Source organism: Micropterus dolomieu, linkage group LG08 (assembly GCF_021292245.1).
Source record: "Micropterus dolomieu isolate WLL.071019.BEF.003 ecotype Adirondacks linkage group LG08, ASM2129224v1, whole genome shotgun sequence".
In the NCBI taxonomy this organism is placed as follows: domain Eukaryota; kingdom Metazoa; phylum Chordata; class Actinopteri; order Centrarchiformes; family Centrarchidae; genus Micropterus; species Micropterus dolomieu.
This window is the reverse complement of record NC_060157.1, coordinates 11,365,505-11,387,574: the sequence shown is the minus strand read 5'-3', so window position 1 is coordinate 11,387,574 and position 22,070 is coordinate 11,365,505. Positions and strand designations below refer to the sequence as shown.

General features: G+C 39.5%; 2 protein-coding genes across 4 annotated transcripts; one reads left to right on the top strand and one right to left on the bottom strand.

Moving 5' to 3' along the window:
* Positions 1–324: 324 nt before the first annotated feature.
* On the top strand, positions 325–15,375 carry col9a3 (collagen, type IX, alpha 3). Its single transcript, XM_046055362.1, has 32 exons — positions 325–535; positions 1,463–1,531; positions 2,822–2,857; positions 3,267–3,338; positions 3,500–3,553; positions 5,426–5,461; positions 5,923–5,946; positions 6,106–6,159; positions 7,296–7,349; positions 7,558–7,599; positions 7,682–7,738; positions 7,893–7,946; positions 8,081–8,134; positions 8,246–8,299; positions 8,407–8,460; positions 8,584–8,637; positions 8,724–8,777; positions 8,858–8,911; positions 9,013–9,066; positions 9,289–9,333; positions 9,425–9,478; positions 9,639–9,692; positions 10,475–10,528; positions 10,626–10,697; positions 11,465–11,500; positions 11,661–11,705; positions 12,187–12,219; positions 12,859–13,005; positions 13,107–13,161; positions 13,250–13,432; positions 13,781–13,858; positions 14,102–15,375. Exons 1-32 carry the CDS (start codon positions 470–472, stop codon positions 14,284–14,286), a joined length of 2,037 nt encoding a protein of 678 aa, XP_045911318.1. The 5' UTR covers positions 325–469; the 3' UTR covers positions 14,287–15,375.
* On the bottom strand, positions 14,371–19,712 carry LOC123974557 (transcription factor-like 5 protein). Of its 3 annotated transcripts, none has more exons than XM_046055365.1 (7): positions 19,620–19,712; positions 18,515–19,106; positions 18,266–18,422; positions 18,014–18,176; positions 17,695–17,884; positions 16,549–16,690; positions 14,371–16,069 (listed from the first exon to the last, which is right to left on the bottom strand). In XM_046055365.1, exons 2-7 carry the CDS (start codon positions 19,096–19,098, stop codon positions 15,944–15,946), a joined length of 1,362 nt encoding a protein of 453 aa, XP_045911321.1. In that variant the 5' UTR covers positions 19,099–19,106; positions 19,620–19,712; the 3' UTR covers positions 14,371–15,943. The 3 variants fall into 3 exon arrangements, with proteins under 3 accessions (XP_045911321.1, XP_045911323.1, XP_045911322.1); XM_046055367.1 differs by having other exon boundaries at positions 18,515–19,079; positions 19,620–19,707; XM_046055366.1 differs by lacking the exon at positions 19,620–19,712 and adding an exon at positions 19,496–19,599.
* Between the last annotated feature and the right edge of the window lie 2,358 nt (positions 19,713–22,070).

Here is a 22,070-nt window from a genome sequence, read left to right as displayed (position 1 = left end):
AGAGTCACTGAACTTGATGGAAGTTTATGGAGTGCCACTTTTACTTTTAACATTGTACTAATACACAGGCTACCGTTAAAGAGCCCTTAAAGAAGGCCAGCTCCTTTTTTTCACCTTGCAGATTTGGAAGATTTGTGTTTCAGGTCAGTGTGTAATTGGTCAAAGCAGGAACCCCCGCATATTTCTTTTTAGCTCAGCCCACTTTCTTGGTGTCCGAAATTGTGTCCCCTCTTGCTTGCTGCCTTCCCTCACTCCTCCTGACCCCCCTCACCCCTGCGTTCGGTGCGCCAGATTGAGTTCAGCCCCTTCGGCTGGAGGCTCGGGTTTATCTGGAACCAAAGAGAAAGCCACTCAGGAGCTGTGCGCCGTGAGGTGAAGAAAGGCGCTGGGGGGAGTTTCGAGACGACCGGGAACCGGGGATTTTACCTTTTTCCGCATAAACTCGGGTTTGTGAGGGCGAGCGGGAGCCATGGCGATGTTCTCTGCTCTTTGGGTGCTCTTACTGTGCCAGCTTTTGACATCATCCTCAGCCCAGGTAAGAATTATCAAGTCCCGCGTACCTCCTTTCATTTTGGCGGTGTGTGTTTTGTGCTGATAGCGTTTAATGTATATTCTTGACTTACTGCAAAAAGTTAATGTAACCTACTGCTCCACCTAATGAAAATAAAGCCTATCCCTTGTGTTGATGGTGGTTATAATGATGATAACAGTCGTTCTCATTTACACCTGCTTGACGCCTGACCTGCATTTTCTCCCCCTACCTGATGGTTTCTCTGAGTAGTTTAATACTCATATGCTCTTTATTCTTTTCGTACAATTATCATTGGCTGGACGTGGCTGGTATTTTGTCTCTCTTGCTCTGTGGGCCTATTTTTACTCTTCCATGTCAGCCTGATTGTGTGCAGGTGGCTGTGCCTTTCGCACTATTTGGTGAAGTTGGGGGTTATGTTTTCCCTGAACCTGCGGAATGCACGGGTTGGAGATCAGTGCCACAGCGCACAATGCCACCTCTGTTCATTCAGGCTCCCTGGCTGAGTCGAAACGCAGGCTCATTTGAAAAGTCAAATAAGTGTATTTTGTTTAGATGACCCGTGAATTATTGATTTATTTGTGTTTCATAGAAATCTAGTTTAGCCTTCCTCTTGTGCGTAAGAGGAGAGTTAAAGCGTCTTTATGCGCGCCTGTTTACATCAGCGTCAAGTTGCAGTTGAACTGAATTTGTGTCTAACTACTAAGAATGAGACACAATTATTTAATTCAATAATCTCCTGAATATATTTTACAAGTTTTCTAATCGATACTGTTGGTACCAGAAAACCAAACCTTTGTCATCACTTTCTATTTTATATCACATCAAACAACAACCTGCACATGTAGACTGTATTTGTGGTGTGGAAAGAACAATGGATGCCTAATATCACTCAGGGAGAAATGCCTGATTTGGAGGAATTTTATATTGCAGAGGCCGGGCCCCAGAGGAGCTCCTGGGCCACCAGGACCCCCAGGGCCACCGGGAAGGGATGGCACTGATGTGAGTTGACCAAACCAAAATATTTGCACCTCATTTGAATTTGGTTTTCTTTCCTTGAGTAATTAAGAGATCCCGCCTAGTCTTTTAAGAAAAATGGGGTGTCAAGTTCCAGATCAAGATACCAGATCAGAATAATTTATTATTTATTTACTACACTTGTGCCACAGCCTCTATAATGATAGATTGTTTAGTAACAGCTCAGTGGTTCTTCATGTTGTATATCAAAAATTGAATTCCCACTCAGTTACATTTGGTAGACAGTGTTTTCTTTGTGCGTAAATGTGGCTGAAATGTTTCTAGATGTTAGTTTTTATTACGTTGACTCCTCCCAAAGCCCCTCCTACAGTTATGAAATCATAATCCTTTTGGTCAGGTAGGCGTTTTCTGCTAAATGGAGTTTTGTGGGTGAAGTAAAGTAGTGAAAAACTCTCTGGTTAATAATACTTTTCTATTAAACATTTCAAAGCTTAGATTGTATTTACACAGTGAATGGCTCGTGTTCGTTATAGTTGTTCATATTAACTCGTACAGTATAATCAGTCAGCCAGATATGTCTGGATTTCCATCATTGTAGCTTTTCAATAAATGTTGCCAATACAAGAACAATCCACTGAAATTTAAGCCACCAGACTTGTTTAAGGGGTTTTGCTGGTATGCAGGATGTGATGTTTTGGAAAAATATGAGTAAAATGATGTGATGAAAGTTTATTTACTCAAGTTGTAAGAGGAAATTGGATTAAAGGGAAGCCAAGCAAAAAGAAAAACTTTTGGCAACATCTTTGATTTTTGTCAAATGTTTTTGATATATTAAAAGCAAATGTTAGAAAATATTGTATATCCATGTCTGGACATCTCAGAGTATTTTGTAGGATATTTTTGTGACTACAGGAAAGTTTAGGCACACAGAGGGTCCTTTCATACATTCCCCAACCCAGTGAGACCATCTAGAGTTTCTCACACCTCCTCCCTGCACCTTCAGCCCCATGTACAAACCAAACCAAAAGCTTTTGTCATGTGACCAGTCAGCGTTGGGACTGTTTAATAGTGTTTGTTCTTCCCTAGACACTGCAGAAGCTAACCATCATATCCTTTATACTGAGGCAGACCAGAGACTCACTGCTTCAGTCACTTTAACAGTTCTGTTGTTGGTATTACAACCAAGTTATTGATGACAAGACTGTATTCAATGGAAGTATTTGGGCCTGTGGCAGTGCACAACAAATGAACAAAATGAATAAAATACACATTTCTGTCTGGTTATATTACATTTTTTTCTTTTCTCACTAACAGGGTAAACCTGGACCTGCTGGATTGTCAGGGAAAGCAGTAAGTATTCCAACAAGTCAAGTCAGTTTAATTTAGGGACTGTATGAGTGTACCAGTGTTATAAATGGAACTTACAAATTGCGGTACCGATGTACACATTAAAAAAAAGTAAAATTTGATACCCTGACCCTTTCTGGCCCGCTCTCTCACCCTAATAATTTTCGCTCAGTCCCTTATATAGCCATAATCACAAATTTGTCTCAAACGCCTTTTCAGTCTGTACAGTAGCCTCTATCCTTAAACTGGATTTGGATAAGGAAAACCTCCCCAAAAATGATTTTATGAGGTTAAACAGTACATTTTTATTTTGTTTGTTTTGTTTTGGCTGCATTTCATAATGTCCAGATAAAAGCAGTAGAAGTCAATTAGTTGATTAAATCATTGATTTCCTAAATCTCTGTCTATGCAGGGTCCCAAAGGGAAAGCAGGAATACCAGGTGTACCAGGAAAACCAGGCCTGCCAGGACTTCCAGGGGTGGACGTAAGCATCCAATCAACAAACAATGCACAATTCTTAAACTAACATCAACACACTATCTTTTCCTTTGTCAAGGAATACCCAAACAGAGATTCTGCTATGTTTATAATAATCGCAGAGTATGACACAATGATGTACAACTGAATGATGTGTTTTCTCATCAGGGTTTGACAGGTCCCGATGGTCCTTCTGGGAAGGATGGCCCCCCAGGGGAACCAGTAAGTGTGTCTCAGTCTTTTGATCTTTCTGGGATCTGCTGCATAAAGATGCACCCAGTTGAATTGTATGACCTTCTCTACTTCAAATACCCCCCATTAATCAACCACTTGATGTCAGCCACTAGTGAGACACAAGAAGACATGTGTATGCAGAAACCCTGCATGCTGATTGGGTGCTGCTCTTTAGGAAGGTCTAACAGGGACACCACCCGTGTTTTCTCTGTCAGCCTGGATTTGTCAAGCCGACTCAGCCTCTTGGTTGGGAATATTTTTAATGAGGGATCAGAATCGGCTTTATTTCTGCTGCTTTCCTAATCCGGCCCGGAATGCACACTGTTTCCCACCAATCTGTAAGACTGCAGGGGATGATGATGATGACCCTGATGCTGAGAGAAACAGGTATTATCCTCAGAGAGATACAAGAGAAGACAGAATTACAACACATGTGGCATCCAACTATGTCTGCACTGCCACATCTTATGATTAAACAGGAAGACCACTTCCCAATTCAGCTAATTAGCCAACCTAATGAAGAAGCTTGAGCCAACCACTGTCCCTAATTACTCAGATTACTACACTGTCATGGCTGGTTCATAGTGCTGAAGAGTCATGCAAAGGCAAACAGGATCAAACCGGTGGAGTTTGAGACAGACACACATAAGCTAGTGTGCAGCAGTATATTATCTCACTAAACCAAATAACAGTAATGGTGACTGTTCATTTTCACAACACAATACTGATTTGTCTCTAATTTTAGGCTTATTATTGTATTCATAGGTCATTTTCAGCTCCCTCGCATCTGTTTGTTTGTGATTTGTGTGTCAGAATTCCCTATTGTGTAGTTTGCAGACTGAGGAGTACCGTAAATAAGTAACATCACTGTGTTAGGCCTGTTTATTTGGAGTCAGACAACTCAAATACAGCTGTGAGGGAGGCAAACAAAGAGTTAGAAAAGTAGGAGGAGAAGTGATCATGCCAGATTAGTAAGGAAAGAAGAAGGGGCATAACAGGATACCACAATTTCATATTTTATTCATGGAACAAGTTTGAAGAAGTAATTTTTTTAGTGACAGAAATAATGGATGAAAAAAGTAAACGATTGGAAGTAAGTGAAGGAAAGCGGAAGACATCTCTCAGACCAAAATACTTGTTATTGTGTCCTCCATAGCTAACAATACTAAGTATATGAATTGTTGTGGGATTATACAGATGACCACACTAAATATTCGATCATTGATTTTGAGAAAAATGTATGGTCATTTTAATTGATTGCAATAATTGCCACGATCCAGACATTTTCTCCTCTCAGTAACTTTAATGAACAGTCTTGTGACCTACAGCAGAACTACATGTCAGCATCCTTTTCTTTTTTAAATACTATTTGCCTGTATTAATCATGAACAGTAAAAACAGGAAACAATGACAACACCTTTTTTGAAGGTATTAATAGAATATAAAATTAAGTCATATATAGCAACAACACTCCTTGTCCCTCATTGTGGCTAGCTGGGATGCGACTAGCACCACACACATATACATTCATACTCAGTAACCAACACTACAATAAAGAAAAAGAGCTGTTGAATAGAAACCCCCACTAGTGGGCTAAAAACATGCAGAACAAAGTTTACTTTAAACTTGTAAACACTACTGTACAGTAAACACTGGTACTGTGTACTCTCTACAAAATTAAAAGAGATAGAGCTGCTCATTAATGTGCATTTGTTTAATTAACAAGCCCAAATTTTGGAAAAAGTGAAAAATAAAACATTTCTATTAGGTTCACACATGCATAACAATTTAGATTTGTTTTGTACTGTTTATGATTATGTCCTAAAGTTTGATTGTGGCATTTTCCCTTGATCTCCACAGGGTGATCCTGGACCTCCTGGGCCACCTGGATCTCCTGTAAGTACCTCCACATACTAATGTAACACCTAAGAAACATCACAAAGTGCACCCTGACAACTGTTACACTGACCATATTAGCCTAAAAGACTTCCCTTTCATTTTGTTTTACCGTATATACCGTCTTATACCTGATCCGATCAAAGGCAGTTTCTCCTTTTCATCGGATAATTTTACACTAAGAGAATCAAGTTCTGTAATTCTGCTGTAAAGTCAGTGCTGTAACTCAGCTTTGGAAAGCGGCAGTGTCACACATTGTCACAGGAATACTCGGATTATAGTTTTCTCTGATCCAACTGGATAGCGAAAGTGCATATCCACCACACAGCTACAACCTGGGATATAACTTTCAAAGCGGATTTGATGCAGTAATACATCACGTGGTGGATTTGATGTTGTGGGTAAATCTAATCATCCCCTCAGTGTTTGTGACTTAATTTGCCTTCCTGTTTCTTCCGTAGGGCAGAGGGAGACCAGGAGCTCCAGTGAGTACACAACACTGTCTTTTTATCATTTTTACATGCGTGTTTGCATCCTGGGAGAGTATGCTTGCGCATTTTACACATTGTTGTAGCCCTGAATGAGTGCTACATCTACTCACGTATTCTGATGTCTTGCTCACACCCGTTGTCTTTTGTTTCCAGGGACTACCTGGAACCAATGGGTTGCCAGGCGGAGTCGGACCCCAGGGTCCAGCGGTGAGTATTTGTCTGATCTCCCTAATTACATTTTCTGTCATCCTCATCGAGAAGTACCATCCACTGATTCAAAATGAGACAGTCAAATCATTCTTGTTATCTATTCTATTTTATTCTATGCTTGATTCAGTACCTAATTGGAAAGAAAAGTGTCAGTTTACCATCCAGTTAATTATTATTTATTTGGCTAAAAAGCCTCTGCAGCAGAAACAGTGACACTGATTCTGACTGAGATCCAGCAGGGTTTTTTTTAACTCACAGCTCTGCTAAAATCAACCAGTACAACATTGACCTAAATCCCTATATAATGTAGCAGGAGCAGGATAAGAATAACTACTGGAGAGGCACTTTAGTATGTGGACTGGCCTAGTCTTTCTACTGGGTCACACTTTATTTGGATTATCAGATGCTCATAAGTATTGTTAGCAGCTGTGTGAAGATATTTATTGTCTTGGTCAGGATTCATTTTAAGGTTGGGGTTAGTGTTAAAAATGCAGTTGGGGTCAGTATAAGGATTTTATGTCAGGGTTACCATCGTCTACAGAGATGCAGCGAGGGGTCAAATGAAGTACATCTACTTTTTACCACCTTTGAGTAGTTAAAGATCCCCTCCACAGATGATTTAAGACAAAGAAAAAATCTTTAGAATTTCATCTACTCCTTCTCCGTCATTGAGGAATCCACAATCTACCAATTTATGTTTTTCGAGTCAAAAGTTCACTAACAAGATGTCTCCTACTTTACTGAAACTCACGTGTAAGTTGCATAAGGGATGACGATTGGCTTCTAAACTAGTTGTGATGTCACTAAATCATGCTTTGTGGTCCTAGACTCAGATTTAAGGGGAGCACAGAGAAACATTCCCCCTTCAGCAGATTCATTTGAAAAACAGCCATCAATACATTGTTCTGCACAATGAAGTTAAAACATCCGAGAGAAGTGACAATAAACAAATCGATTTTGTTTTTTTAACCAAGGACCACAAAGAAAATCACAATTGATTGCTGTAACTGTGATCAGATGTTTAGTAGACTGGCTTTAACTTTGATATAATCAAGAAACAAAATCTCATCACTCATATTAAACTGAGATGCAAAAGATGCTGCTAATCTCGGTGCTATCTATTCATTTCTCAGGGTGCTGAGGGTCTTCCAGGACTTCCTGGACCTCCTGGCCCTGATGGACCACCAGTAAGTATCATTATATACTTGCTAATTTGTGCTGCTGGTACATTATAGTCATATGTTATATTTTCCCCTACCACCCAGTTTATCTGAATGAATGTGAAATTCACACATGCCCCTTACCAAATGTGAGGAAGGAAACGCACTGAACCAGGAGTGCATTAACATTATCTCTAATAAAACATCTCTGTGGTGTAATTTCTCCTTCTGTCAGGGTCTTCCTGGTACTCTTCATGATCTCAGCGGTGACCTTCTGGTAAGTTCTCGATCACACACCTGTGAGAGCAGCGTGACGACAGTAAACTCAGTCCTCATTGTTTTGTCCCTGTCATCTGCAGTGTCCTGCAATCTGTCCCCCTGGTCCCTCTGGTCCTCCTGGGATGCCAGGATTCAAGGTGAATATAGTTTCTGTCACAGCTCCTTTTTTTAAATTGGTTTGAATGATATGCTGATCAGTATGTCCCCTGGGAATCTGATCATGTCACCCCGCGACCTCACAATACATTTCCTCATGTCTGTATTGAATTCTGTGTATTTTTGCTCACGTAGGGTCACACGGGGCATAAAGGAGACAAGGGAGAGCCTGGAAAAGATGGAGAGAAGGTGAGTTTATGGTGTGACATAAATATTTCGGCTGCTGTCAGTGGTATAATGTGACTAATGAAGTTACATAAGAATAGAATGAACATATAATGAGTTTGAATTGGTGTTTTGTTGCCGTCCTGTTCTGCCTCTAGGGTGATGCTGGTCCACCTGGCCCACCAGGTATTCCTGGGACTGTTGGTCTGCAGGTGAGTTACATAGAGATTATTCAGAACTTTTGTTTTTATGTAATTATTAAACATCCTGAATGGTTTTTGAAGTTTTAAAGTGCCTTGACAATGCTCTAATGTTGATTTCAGGGTCCACGGGGTCTCAGAGGTTTACAAGGCCCAATGGGAGCTGTAGGAGACAGAGTAAGCAACTTTTAGAACATGATCACTCCTTCCTTAATGAGCAACTTTTGACATTTAAATGTGCGTACTTACACTTTGTTTCCTTTGACCTCATGCTCTTTGTCTAGGGCTTGCCTGGTTTCAGAGGCAAACCTGGCATCGCCGGCATCATTGGAAAGACAGTGAGTCTCTCTTTGTTTGAAACACACTTGAAATAAAATTAGAGTTTGGTAGTAGTTCACAGCCACAATAGACAGCTGGTCCCATCAATGAATAGCTGTGTGTGTTTCATCTGATGTCTCCAGGGTGACAGCGGAGAAAAAGGACCACAGGGATTCAAAGGACCCAAAGGAGAAATTGTAACTAAAAGACTTTGATTTGTGACTATTAGTTTCACAAGTACATACAAGATGTATAAATGACACCCGGATGTGTCTTTCAACAGGGTAAAATTGGGCCCAAAGGAGGTCCTGGGGGAGCAGGACCCAAAGGGGAGCCTGTAAGTGCAAATATTTAAAAGAAATTTTCATAAACATCACCTCTCAGAACCATGAGAATCATATGTGATGTCTTCTGCAGGGTATTCCTGGCAGAGACGGCAAAGATGGTACACCAGGATTAGATGGCGACAAGGTAAGCTGCACCCTTTCTGCATGCTCTGGGCTTAAATTAGCCGTGAGTTCACAGCCTGAGTGAAGCTTATGTCACAGTCACAGTGTTGTCTGTGTTGATAGGGCGATGCTGGACGCCATGGGGTAGTCGGAGAGAAAGGACCAAACGGCCTTCCTGTAAGTATTTTGAATTAGACTTCCTGTCTAAGAGAGAGCAGCGTTTCCACTCTCAGCACCCTTCAGCACATTCATTTTCTCAAAATCAGTCCTAAGCATGTCTTGTGATCAGTAAATAATGGTGTGTTAAACTCCTGAAAAAGGAAAGCTCAGTTGGTATACTGATGAAAATGTTAAGAAGATCTCACACAGTGTCGTCACTGTAGGTATTTTGTGTCACAGGGTCTACAAGGAAAGGCTGGTGCAAAGGGGTCTAAAGGAGAAGTTGTGAGTATTACAACAAAATAGAAACATATGGTAACCTTAAAGATTAGGACCATGGAGGACAACTTTTATCTTGTCCCTTCTTCTACACCAGGGTGATCCTGGGAAGGCCGGGGAGACGGGGCCTTCTGGAGAGCCAGGTATTCCTGTATGTATCTGATGGGCTTTTTTTTGGAGGGGGAGGGGGTATTACTGGGTCACAGCCTCACTGACATGTCACTTAACCCCACATCGAACCTTAAACAATGTTGCATCTGGACGCAAAACTTTCCTGACTTGTCCACACCATCTTTCGTCTCCTCCCTCAGGGTGACATTGGCATTCCCGGAGAAAGGGGGATAGCAGGACCCAGAGGAGTGGCTGTAAGTTTACACTAAAACCAAGGCAACATGTGCATTTATCTGTATCAAATTGCTGCACTGCTGCTTGTACAGCTATAAAAGCTTCAAAAGCATCTATTACAGGACATTCAAAAATAATCTTCACCCAATTTTGAAGATAAATTATTAGACTTTCTGCTGCACAGATGGTAATCTTTTGAATTTATCCAGTTTACTGAATTTAGACTCACTTTCCAGCACTTTAAAGTATACTGTTCTAATAACCAGGGTGAGTAGTTGAATGCACAATGACATGAAAAAGAAATTAAGAATTAATGTAACCATGTTAAAAGACAGTACATAGCAGCATACAGAATAAATTTGCTCCTGAAATAGCAGGATAATAAACAACTGTTCGTTGAAGTCAATGATATTCTGCTACAAAAGTACTAAGAGTATTGCAACTGATTCAGTGGCTTGTTAAGGTGGAGTTTGTTAGTAATGCAGGGCCGGTGGGGAGAGATGGTATTCATAAAGGAGGAATTCATAAACAGAGAGGTCTTTCTTTTTTACATCAGAGCCTGCAGCAAGTAAAATTAAAAAAAAGCATAAAACAGCATAGGTTATAGGAATTAACAAACTTCTCTCACACACTGTGCCGCCTAATAAATCACACCTCACACAACCAGCATGTCCATTTATTTTTTGTTCACATTCTCTGAAATGTTAGCAAGAAAAAAAACATCTTTATCAAGAGGGACCATTTACCCAGTTTGTTTTACTACTTCCCAGTGAGATTACATGACAGTGTCTGTTTCCAACAGGGAGGTATTGGACCAGCGGGCAATGCTGGGCCTCAGGGAGTGAAAGGCTTCCAGGTCAGTTGCATGACATCACATCATCAATATCATGTTGTTTTTTTTTGTTTTGTTTTTTACGAGTTAACTCACTAGCTGTCTGTGCCATGTACTGCAGGGGTTAAAAGGAGCCTTGGGGGATCCAGGTCTTCCAGGTCCAACAGGAATCCGTGGAGAGTTTGGTGACAGAGTGAGTTTGACATATGTGACAATATTGAAAGTGTCCCAGGGCATCAAGTGTGATCCCTGATCCAGTATAGGGCTGGTGAACGGTATTATAATAATGAAAATATATTCTCTACTATTGATTAATCTACCAGTTGTTTTCTCAATTCATCGATAAATCATTTGGTCTATAAAACGCCAACCATTGCAACATCCTAAAATGTCTTGTTTTGCCAAAAAACACAAATCTATTCAGTTTACTATCAGACTTAACTCTGAAAACAAGAAAATGTTCAGATTTGAGAAGCTGGAACCAGACAATTTTTGCATTTAAATTTAAAAAACTATCTACTACTACTATAATAGTAATTGTCAACAAAAACAGGTAAAAGCCCCCCAAACTCAAAGAATCTTCATTCAGGGCCAAAGTAAAAGAATAAAACTTTAAGAAATGTAGCATATCTCCAGATAAACTTAGACAGAGTAGAGATATGTAACTATCCAGCTTCACTCATGGGAGGGTACTGTATGTCAACACCCAGGTCATCCCACCTCAGTCTTAGTGGTATAAACTCGAACTGCAGCCAGGAGAGATCTCAAACACAAAAAGGCCTCCTGTTCAGAATCTGAGGCCAGAACAAAGTCCGTCTTTATACCTCTCCGGGTTCCCCTCAACCAGCCCACCTCACTTCCCTTCATCCCCCCTTCCTTCTGCCACAGCTGGCCTTCCACAAAATGTCTGTACATTGCTCTCATTTATTTCCCTCTCTCTCTCCCTTTTTAAACCTATAGGGTCCAGTTGGAGCTTCTGGGGCTAAAGGAGACATGGTAAATATTTCCAATTCAAAGTTCACACTGGTCAAACTTAAATATGACCTCTACTGACCTCCAACTAAGAAAAAACAACCCCCCTCAGTTATGATGTTGAAACTGTTTTTATCAGCCCAAGAAAAAGCCCAATAATTCAGATCTTATGTTGTCTCTCTAGGGTGTAGCAGGAAGTGATGGTTTACCAGGAGAGAATGGAGAACCTGTAAGTATATTCTTAATTTTCAGTCCAAACACTGGCAGTATTAGTGACCCAGGGACTCGTATCTCTGTTAGCTGTAATTAGTCATACAACTGATTCAGAACTCTGCTGCCCGATTGCTAACTAGGACCATATGGAAAAGATGTAACACTTGAATCTTGACTTGGTCACCTCATTTTATAGATTAGTTAAAATGATTCTTAACTACTGGTAATTATAATGTGACTCCTGGTGAAGCAGCTTTTAGTTTTTACGTTCCGAGTCATCGGAAGAGTTTGAACTAGGATCTGGGTTTACATTTGATATCTTCAAATGTAAACCCTAATTCATAGTTGAATGTATTGTATTTATGTTCTAAAATGTTTTATTGCCCCCGCGACCCTGTACGCAGGATAAGCGGTTGACGATGGATGGACGTTTTATTGCATCTTTTTTAAAAATAGTTTTCACTTATGTTTAACTAAACATACGTCCTTATTTTCAGGGTCCTTTTGGCCCAGTTGGACAAAAAGGAGAGGTGAGCTACATCAGTGTTTTCATTTACATTATGTTCCTTGTGTCCTCTGACAGTGTTTCATGCCTCTTCATGGACCCCGCCACATACAGTAGATGTCCATCTATTAGCACAGAACATAGTTAGATCAGATGTTGTGTGTGGGTGTAATTAGCAGCACAAGTTTGTTCCAAACTCCCTCACTAAACATTAAAAACTGGTGCCAAGCTCTGAGCTGTTGCCCACTTGTCAGACTCACAGCACATGATTCTGCTTCACATTCCAGGTTTAATAGGATTAATTAGAGATAGGTATTGCTGCTTTCGCTTTATTGGCCTGTTCACTGCTATCGCCACAAGGGAGAGACGAGTCACATTAAGCTGCAGCACAATTTATGTAACTAGAGATACAGTACTGATGAGCCTCACTCTCATAGTCTCATTTACTGTTTGCTGTGCTTGTCGGCGTAATTATCAAGCAGGAACACGCCATATGAATACGCCCCCACATTGTCTCAGTAGACCCAGTTTACTCCTTGGTTGGTGTTTAGTCAGCGATCCAATCAGGGGCTTATGGATGTATTTAGCTACAGTTTGGAAGAAATTGATTTCTTCATTTTTGCTAAATACAATGAGTCATTTAATGGATAATTCTTGTTTGTAGCCGGGGAAGCAGGGTGAACTGGGACCTAAGGGCGTGACAGGTCCACAAGGAGAGCTTGGGGCAAGAGGGCCCCCAGGAAAACAAGGACCAATGGGCTTCCAAGGGGAGCAGGGTCAGCCTGGAATTGCAGGAAAGACAGGTGTACCTGTGAGTGTTTTATTTTTTAATATGCACACACATTGGTGTTTTACAATAAACTGCGTGAATGAGCTTACACTTTACAAATGCCTTATTTACTTGTGTTTCAGGGTAAACTGACAAGCGAGCAGCACATCAGAGAGTTGTGTGGCTCAATGATCGATGGTGAGAAATCTTAATTAATCTTTGTCTGTAGTTCACTATAAAAGGTAAGCAGGGGGATTAACCCTCTGGGGTTTTCTATCACGCGCAGATCAGATTGCACAGCTGGCCGCTAACCTTCGAAGACCCCTGGCCCCTGGAATGGTGGGCCGCCCTGGCCCTGCTGGTCCTCCAGGAAAGCCAGGAGTAGCTGGCTCTATTGGGCATCCAGGTTCCCGTGGACCACCAGGGTACAGAGGCCTGGCAGGAGAACTTGGAGACCCAGGTCCCAGAGGTATAAAAAATTAAATCAGTTCAGTGGTTCCCAACCTAGGGACCAGGCCCCCTCCAAAGGATCACAAGATAAATCTGAGGGGTTGTGAGATGACAAGTACGCTAGGAAAAGATATAATTTGCTCTAATCTTCTAATCTTTCTAATTTCATGCCTTTGGGCTTTGAACAGTTATTTCAATGAAACCATGCAAGATGTTTGAGTCACTCTCAACTGCTAACAATGCAGAGACATCTGAAACATAGTAAGGGACCCCGACTTGACACAAATGTTTTGTAAGGAGTCACAAGCCAACAATGTTGGGAGCTACTTACTGTCCACAATTGATTAAAATGTTGTTTTCACAACAGGTGATGTTGGTGAGCCTGGTGATAAGGGATCGATTGGCAAAGCCATTGATGGGCCCACTGGAGACCAAGGACACCAAGGTATGAGGCTTCATGAAGTACACTCTAATTAGAGCTTGAGCTGAACGTTGTTCTCCACCAAATTCTAAAGTGTGTGGAAATCTTGTTTGAGAAAGACTTCTGTGACTGTGGCATCATTTGAACTATTTGCATTAACTACTGTTAAGGTATAATATTTGATGCAAAATTGTTAGATTAATTACAAAATAGTTAAAAGAACAGCAGTATTTTGTCTTTGGCTCATTCCCTGTATGCTGTTCACAGGTCTTCCAGGAGTACCTGGTATTGTCAAAGATGGGCGTGATGGATCGCCAGGTGATCCAGGTGAGCCTGGAGAGCCAGGCAGGGTAGGTAGGACTGGGCACCAGGGAACTCCTGGAATCTGTGATACATCAGCCTGCCAGGGAGCATCAGTCGCTGGAAAATCCTCCAACCCCAAAAACCATTAAACATGACTTCCTGCAACCTGAAGCCATCCGCCCCAAGGAGGAAGGAGGAAGGGTGATAAGTGAGGGAAGGAAGGAACGAAAGAGTTATCACAAAAATGTACTCTTTATTTATATACTTGTATCACAAGATGGGAAGAGTAACATCAACAGGTGTGATATTTTGAGAGGAATAGAGGAACATCCCAGGATTGACATGAATCCCAGAGCAACTGAGAGACAAAAACATTGAGATGACATCCAGAAATACAGTGGAGAAAGCCACGGAAGAGTCCGAGAGAACAACTGCATTGCTCCAAATACTACAGTATCACATAAAAAGACTTGACTTACAAACAACTGGAAAATGAATGATGAGTCCTTTGTGTATAAAAACTTTGTACATGTTGTTTCCATGCCCCCATTACCTTGGTTACCATCCTTCTGGCAGATGACACTCTAAAAACAACAGTGACTGTCCCTGAAGTGAATGTGCATGTATCATGGCCCATTAATGTAAATCACAGGTGTTACCTCAACATACAAGCTTACAGTGTAAAATATGGAAATAGGTGGCATGGGCAAAAAGCCTCTGTCAAGGAGCTGTGTATGTATTGTAAAAGGAATAAAAAACACAAATACCCAGATGTCCAGAAATTGTGTAGATTAATGCAAAAACAAAAATTCACTTTTTGATAGTCTTTTTTTTTTTACTGTTTTTTTTTAAACTACATGTGAAGTTGATTCTCTAGATTTGAGAATCAAAAACAAAATAAAACTTGTGGATGCATAAATCAGTCATTGTAAAATCAATTTAAGAATCTTAGGAGCAAAGTATTTTTTTCCTTCTTTTTTTGTTTACATCTAAAATGATCACATCCACTATGTACTACCGGTGCTGTAACTATTAAATATACATGACCTTAAATACTATTTATTATTTGTGGGTAACTGTTGTATGTACAGTAAGATGCTACAGCGACATGTTGTAAGAAAGAACAAATAAAGCCACTTTTCAGTAAAACATTACTCTTCTCTACATATCAAATGAACAGTCTGTACTTCAGAGTAATGCATAACACTATGAAAGTCAAGTAATTCCATTAATTTACAAAGTAGTAACACTTACTTCCATGCAAAACACTTAAATATGTGATTAAAGAATAAATGTATGTGGACAAAAACTGAACACTGTACTGTCTGAACAAATATCAAACAAAGTCATTTAAAAAAACATTCATTAGAAATTCAAGTAAACTAAATTTGAATTAAGCAGATAAAGGGTAAAATTTGCTAGATCTATAACTGAAGAGCTGAAAATTAATCATTAGAGCACCATCATCTGTCTTTCAAAGAGAAACAGTGCCACCTGTGTATGACTCTATGAAAAGCCCTTTTTTAACAAATGTTGCCTCTTGAGGAAATGTAGCCTCCTAAGGGGTAATAAATATATCAGACGAAATAGCGTGGCAATTCAAACACTAGTTTGATACAGTGTGGTCAACTAAAGAAAGCCAGTGAGAGCATCACATGGTCTGAGACTAAAAACATTGTTGTCATTCAAAAACACATTGACCCAACCTATAACCAGAGCCGATGGGACAACTGAACCTACTTCAGAGGTTAAATTAAAATGTACTCAAATATCTGGCTGATTCAATAGATAAAATAGTGAGTGGGGTCACTGTTCTACCGCGTGAGGAATGCTCAGTGTCTCGTCCATCTCCTGGTAGATTGGGTCCTGGTCTGAAGAAGCGGTGGATTTAAGAAAGAGTCCTTTCCCGTTGGTGAATGCCTTCTGAAACTCCTGTAAAGTGGGAAAATAGCAGATTGTTGTGGTTAATGACAGATGCTTCTATCTAGATTATCGCCTCTCCTTTACTGCAGGTAATGATGGTGTTGCATGCGGCCAGCATAATGTGGTTTTGATAGATTAGGGCTTGTTTTAATTTGCTGACTACTAAAATACTATGTATTTTTTCATATGTGAATCAATTTCCACTGCAAAAGCGCAACAGAAGATAATCCATCACAGTAAAATAATAAAGTTTATTTAATTTCATACAATAAAAATAATAAGAATTTGATTCAAACCCTAAATAACAAAAGTTATATAAAGTCGGCTGCAGTACTTATTACTCAGGCAGTAAGACGCAATGTAATTAAGCTCTTATCTCCCATTCCCAGGTTTGCAGTCTCCAATAACTCCGTTGCAGGATGATCAAGCCAAAATGCTTTATATCAATCAACATTTTAACTACTGAAGACTGAACAACACAAACATACCTCTTTGAAGGTGTCGCCGTACATTTTATTGATGTATCTGAGGAAGGCAGTGGTCCACTGCAGGGTGGTGACTTTGTCTGTACCTGACTCACAGAACGGCACCAGCATGTTCAGCTCATCACAGCACGAACGAATCCTCTTTCTGTGCAGCAACAAAGACTACAGATGTTTAAAATCAGTGTTTCTCAAGCTTTACTGTTCTTAGATCCTAAAGTCTCATGTCCCAGTGGCTTACAGAAGACATCACGATAGCTATCTAGGGCTGTAACTAATACATATTTTCTGTAAATGATACATATTTTCATTTATTATCATTTCAGCTGCAGAGTTGTTTCTTAATTATTCAATTGATCGTTTAGTTTACAAAACAACAGAAAACAGTGAAAAATGCACATCACAGTATCCTATAACACAACTTGATATCATCAAATGTCTTGTTTTGTCCGACAAACAGTCCAAAAGTAAAACATATTCAATTAACTATCATGTAAGAACAAGAAAAGTGGGAAATAATCACATTTGAGAACCTGAGCAAATGTTTGTCATTTTTGCTTAAGAATTCTGCAGCGTTGCTCCCCCCTTCAGCTCTGGCAAATCAAACATTGTTGCTTGGCATAAAACATCACTAATGTCGTCATCGACACCAGATTTAAAAACTCAAAGTATACTGCGAAATACAAAGAGATTAACCTTGCGGTGAAAGGCTTAATCAGAATTGTGTGAACCTCATTGTGTGAAGATCAAGCAAGGGCTTGAATAAAACAGAAAAAAGTTCCACACTCTAGCTTTAAATGATTAATTGATTAGATTTTTTCAACTATCTAAAAAAATGATCAACCAGTCATTGCAGCCGTGTATCTCTCCAACCCTATTTAATTTACTTTTAATGAACATATATTTAACAATGTCTGAATATCAAGCAACTACACAGTAGGTTGCAACCCAGAAATTAATAATTATCTTTCAGTATTTTGCCTTAATTACAGTACATTTTGTACATTACAGTCACAGTACAGAGAGACAAGAAACATAGGGGGATATCTGACTGTGACTGTGGCCTGGACAGATCAAATTGTGATTATTTCATAAGACCATGTCACAAACTGTGGAGGCCTGCAGAGACAGATGTTTGTAATGGCTGCTCACCTGCGTTCCCTCTCCTTACTGTTGTGTCTCTCCCTGCGCTGACTAAGTAGCACATGAGGTTGAGGTCTTTTCCTGGTGCTGCTCCCTGATTCGCCAGCAGAGTCTGGGATCACCTTATGAGCCTTGATGGGTTGAAAGGTGCAGGTGCTACCGTGCTTCCTGGAGGCAGCAGCAGATGTTGCCACATCATCTATGAAACAAATGGGGAGTGTACAAGATAGTTGTATAAGTTAGACACAAAAGTATGTATTTGAAGCGTAGAAACAAGAAAAAAACTACAAGTGTGAGGTAAGACTAGGTTTAGAGTACATATTATTACTTGCTATGTTCACCAACTGCTGCTCCTCTGTTGAGTTGCTGCCACTTGTATAGTGAGCTTTTGTAACAACCATCTCTGGGTGAAATTTAAATGAAAAACTCTTGGGGATGATTAAACCTTGATGCTTGTTAGGTTCAACCATATGAGGAATATGGCTAATCACCTGTGATTAAAGCAGGGGGGAAAGGATTAAACAATGAAATGTGTCTCTTACAAAGCTGTAAGAAAGTGTATTTTGATTTTTCACCATACTTGTTCACACATGTTGGTGACTGGGTTAAATGCACCCCCTACAAATGGGCTGGAAACCTCAAAAGGATTTGCTCTCTCAGTTTTCATCCACTTCTGAATTTGAGGATGTATGACTGCCTCTTGAGCCTCTGCAGACTGCTGGAGTATTGTCAATAAACTGAAACACAACAACAGAGATAAAAATCAGTACTTCACCATTATGGGGCTATATTTACTAACAAATAGCAATACAATATTAATGATACCTACTTGGTAAGAACTGCAGACTGAATATCTTGCTGTCTTGGGGTGTCAGCAGACATGGTGTTGAACCTTTTCTCCAAGCAAACTCTAGCAGCTGATTTGGATCTCATCTGTAAGGATGTGCTGCTGTTGGTACGTGGTTCAGTGGGACTGTCTTCACCTCTGACCCTTGCCAGCACAAAACTTGGGACCTCTCCATAAGAAGCTGGTGTCTTTTCTCCTGGCATCACCAGGCCGTGTTCATCAGTTGAAGTTGATAGGTCAATTGCTTGAGTGGATGAGATTGGAGAAATCTCTATTGATCCAGTGGTGTCTTTACCCATCACTGTAGCAGGGTAAGATCTGGCATCTGGCCCATCTGGAGGCGCAGCTTGTGCCTCCATGTGTGCCTGGATAAGGTACTGAAGGTGTGTATACTCAACCTCTGACATCTCCATCAGGCCAAGTTCACTTCCCAACATCTGCCCCTGATCTTGTGTCAAACATCCGCCTTGGCTAAATATCACACCAACAGAGTCACAGGTGTGTTCTCTGAATGAGGGTGAAGGTGATGCATGGATGGTTTTACACACTGAGGAAAAGGATGACATCTTTCACTCTAGAGATGGGACGGAGATCAGGAAAAATATTACTTTCTTCTTATTCTTATATTTCCAACATAGAGTCGCGTTACATATCAACCGACTTCAGATAACTGTGCTGTGCCATGGAAGCTAACGTTAGATCGGCCAGTGTTAAAAAATCTAATTTAGTTCAAGTTAGCCTAAACTAACTAACACTGATAATACTAGCATGAACGAATTTAGCCACAACTCCCAATATGTCAGTCGTGGACGAATTATCCATAATTAACATACAAAAGCTAGCATAACTCAGGAATGTGCGTTAGCGAACGAGGAACTTTAAGCTAACGTTAGTAAATTTGACAAGACGTTGACATAACGTTACGCTAACGTTAAAATGTGTTATTGGGTAAAACCTCCCCACCTTAAAACGGTAACGGTAAATAATTATAAACGCCATACAAATTTCAATAGTCAATTATCTGGAGTCCAAATATATTGCAGTTATTATTTAGCTCTTTAATAAGGGCTTTACTGGGTCAACTTACTTTAACTTAAACTCCTTAAACGATGGCGCTTGAGTCGCAGCTTCCGATTCGGCAGTTAAGGGGAAAGTTAAGGGGAACTTAAGTGAAAGTTAACTTACGTTGCTGAGCGACCGATTCTTCGTTTTTTGCACCTCTTTTCCTTTTTATATACATTCTATGCTCTTTACTGCTGTAATAGCTGTTATGCATTTTAGGCAAAGCCTTAACGCTGTCTGAAACAACTTTTAAAGTTGAAAAAAATTTATTTTATTTGTGAAAATGAAAAAAGGGCAATTTCACTGCTTTTTCTCCACATGCAGACCACATTAGACCAGGTCCAGATCCAAAACCACTATACCTGGAGCTCTCAAATCTGGACTAGATTATTCCTCAGAGGCTAAGGTTTCAAACAAACACAGTTTCAGATTTGTGAAACCTTTATTCAATTTGTGAAAATACTATGAAGCGCTATTTCACTGCTCTTTTCGCATGTACACCACATTAGACCAGGTCCAGATCAAAAAATATTTTGTACAGACAGAAAACAGAGCGTCTATATCCAAGATAGAAGACTACTAAAAAGCAGTGATTAAAAGTAACTAAGAAACATTAGACTGCATTTAGTCAAGTTCTTAAAATATGTAAATATTGTTATTTTGATCCAATACATTTACCTGACTTTACGTATAAAACAAAGCCTTATCTTACAAAATATATCACATAAAAAGATGTTGACAGCTGCCTAACATCAGCTCTACCTCCACCAACTACAACAGTAAAATTTTAATTACACATGAATGTATCCTTAATAATAATGCAACAATGCCATATACAACAATAAAAACACGGGTACTTTTTTTGTATTTTTTAGTATGAATACTTTAAGTACATTTTGTTGATACTTGTACTTTTGTAATGTGTTTTGGAGTATTTTTACAATCTGGTATTCCAGCTATAACATGCTGCTTACACATTAATACATTATTAATACACATTAATATAAACTAGTATGGGGATACTAGATACTACTGAGAGTGTTTTTACAATAATTTTACATTGATTATAAGATTATTATGTATCAACCTGCAGAAGCATAACATGTCCACTGAACAGAACTGGACTATCAATGTGTTTTTTTTCTCCCAGTTGTTTTTTTTTTCCCCGTAGCAAAATAAGCTGTAAATGTTGTTCTTTTACAAAATATTTTGTAGTAACACAAAGTTCCTTGATCCCACTCATGAAACCATACTTGTGATTGCCATGACAATGAAAGAACCAATGAGGACTGAAAACAGAGAGAAAACCTAAGGTTTCCAATGAATTGTGTGAGTTGTATTGAATGTATTTTATTTGTATTTTATGTAACATTTTATTTGTAAAGTAACCACTAACTACAGCTGTCAGATAAAAATACGATATTTTCCTCTAAAATAAAGTAAACTAAAATAATATTGACATACTCCACCGAAGTACAAGTCTCCCTGTTGGACACTGTAATGCCTGATGGACTAAAGACTCAACTGAATGCTGTCGCCCCCTTTTGGTAGGACATGAGACTTGCAGATAACTGTGGAGAGTTATGGGCAATATTGCTAGTCCTCTATAATAAAAGTCCTGTATTAGCATAGATTTCTTTTTAATGACTTTCTCTGCCTTTCCTCTGCCTCACTTACCCATTGTCTGTCCCCACCTGCTTGATACAGGAGGAGCCCATAAGAAACCTGAGAACTCATTAAAAGGTAGTGCTTGTTATTTGCCAAATATCCCATTTTATTGTGAAAACATTACTCATTTTAGCACACTGCCCTTTTATGGTTCAACATTGTATTGCCCAACAATCTGCAAGATACACAAGAAATAACAACGTGCTAAAAAGCATTTACATAGAATGCTGATTATTCCATAATGTGTATCAAAAGTATATATCTTTTCACTCCGGATGGTACTGTTATGAACCAGAGCATGTCAAATCCAACAGACTGACCAACATTTATCAAAAATATTGAGAGTATGGAGAGTCAGGGACGGATATATTCAGTGATGGAATGTAACAAAGTACATTTATTTAAATACTGTACTTTACTACTGCTACTTTCTACCACACTATATTTCATTGGCAAATATTGCACTTTTTAGTCAACATTTAATAGACAGCTATAGTTACTATAGCTAATTTGAAGATCAACATTGTACGTACAAAACATGTGATTAGCTAATAAAATATTATGAATTTATGTAGATTTCCTAACAAACCAACCGAATAATATTAAAACTTAAATTAGACTTTTCATTGAGTGTTCTTACATTGCGGTATCATTACTTTTATTTACTGATCTGAAATAGTCTTCCACCACTGGATATATGAAAGACATATCAATTAAAAAGCTCCATCTATATTTATCTCCAAATGGAGGTTCTTTTATTTACAGTGTGTTGCTTCTGAAGAGTCACTAGTCTCTGGCAAAGTGGAAC

What these genes read in the sequence shown, in the direction of transcription:
- LOC123974557 (XM_046055365.1), bottom strand. Translation starts at nt 19,098, where the DNA reads ATGTCATCCTTTTCCTCAGTGTGTAAAACCATCCATGCATCACCTTCA. An exon ending in CAGTCTGCAGTTCTTACCAA is followed by an intron (nt 18,423 to 18,514) that starts GTAGGTATCATT and finishes GTTGTGTTTCAG; the next exon opens with TTTATTGACAATACTCCAGC. An exon ending in GCAGTTGGTGAACATAGCAA is followed by an intron (nt 17,885 to 18,013) that starts GTAATAATATGT and finishes TTTGTTTCATAG; the next exon opens with ATGATGTGGCAACATCTGCT.
- col9a3 (XM_046055362.1), top strand. Translation starts at nt 470, where the DNA reads ATGGCGATGTTCTCTGCTCTTTGGGTGCTCTTACTGTGCCAGCTTTTG. An exon ending in TGACATCATCCTCAGCCCAG is followed by an intron (nt 536 to 1,462) that starts GTAAGAATTATC and finishes TTTATATTGCAG; the next exon opens with AGGCCGGGCCCCAGAGGAGC. An exon ending in AAGGACCAAACGGCCTTCCT is followed by an intron (nt 9,067 to 9,288) that starts GTAAGTATTTTG and finishes TTTGTGTCACAG; the next exon opens with GGTCTACAAGGAAAGGCTGG.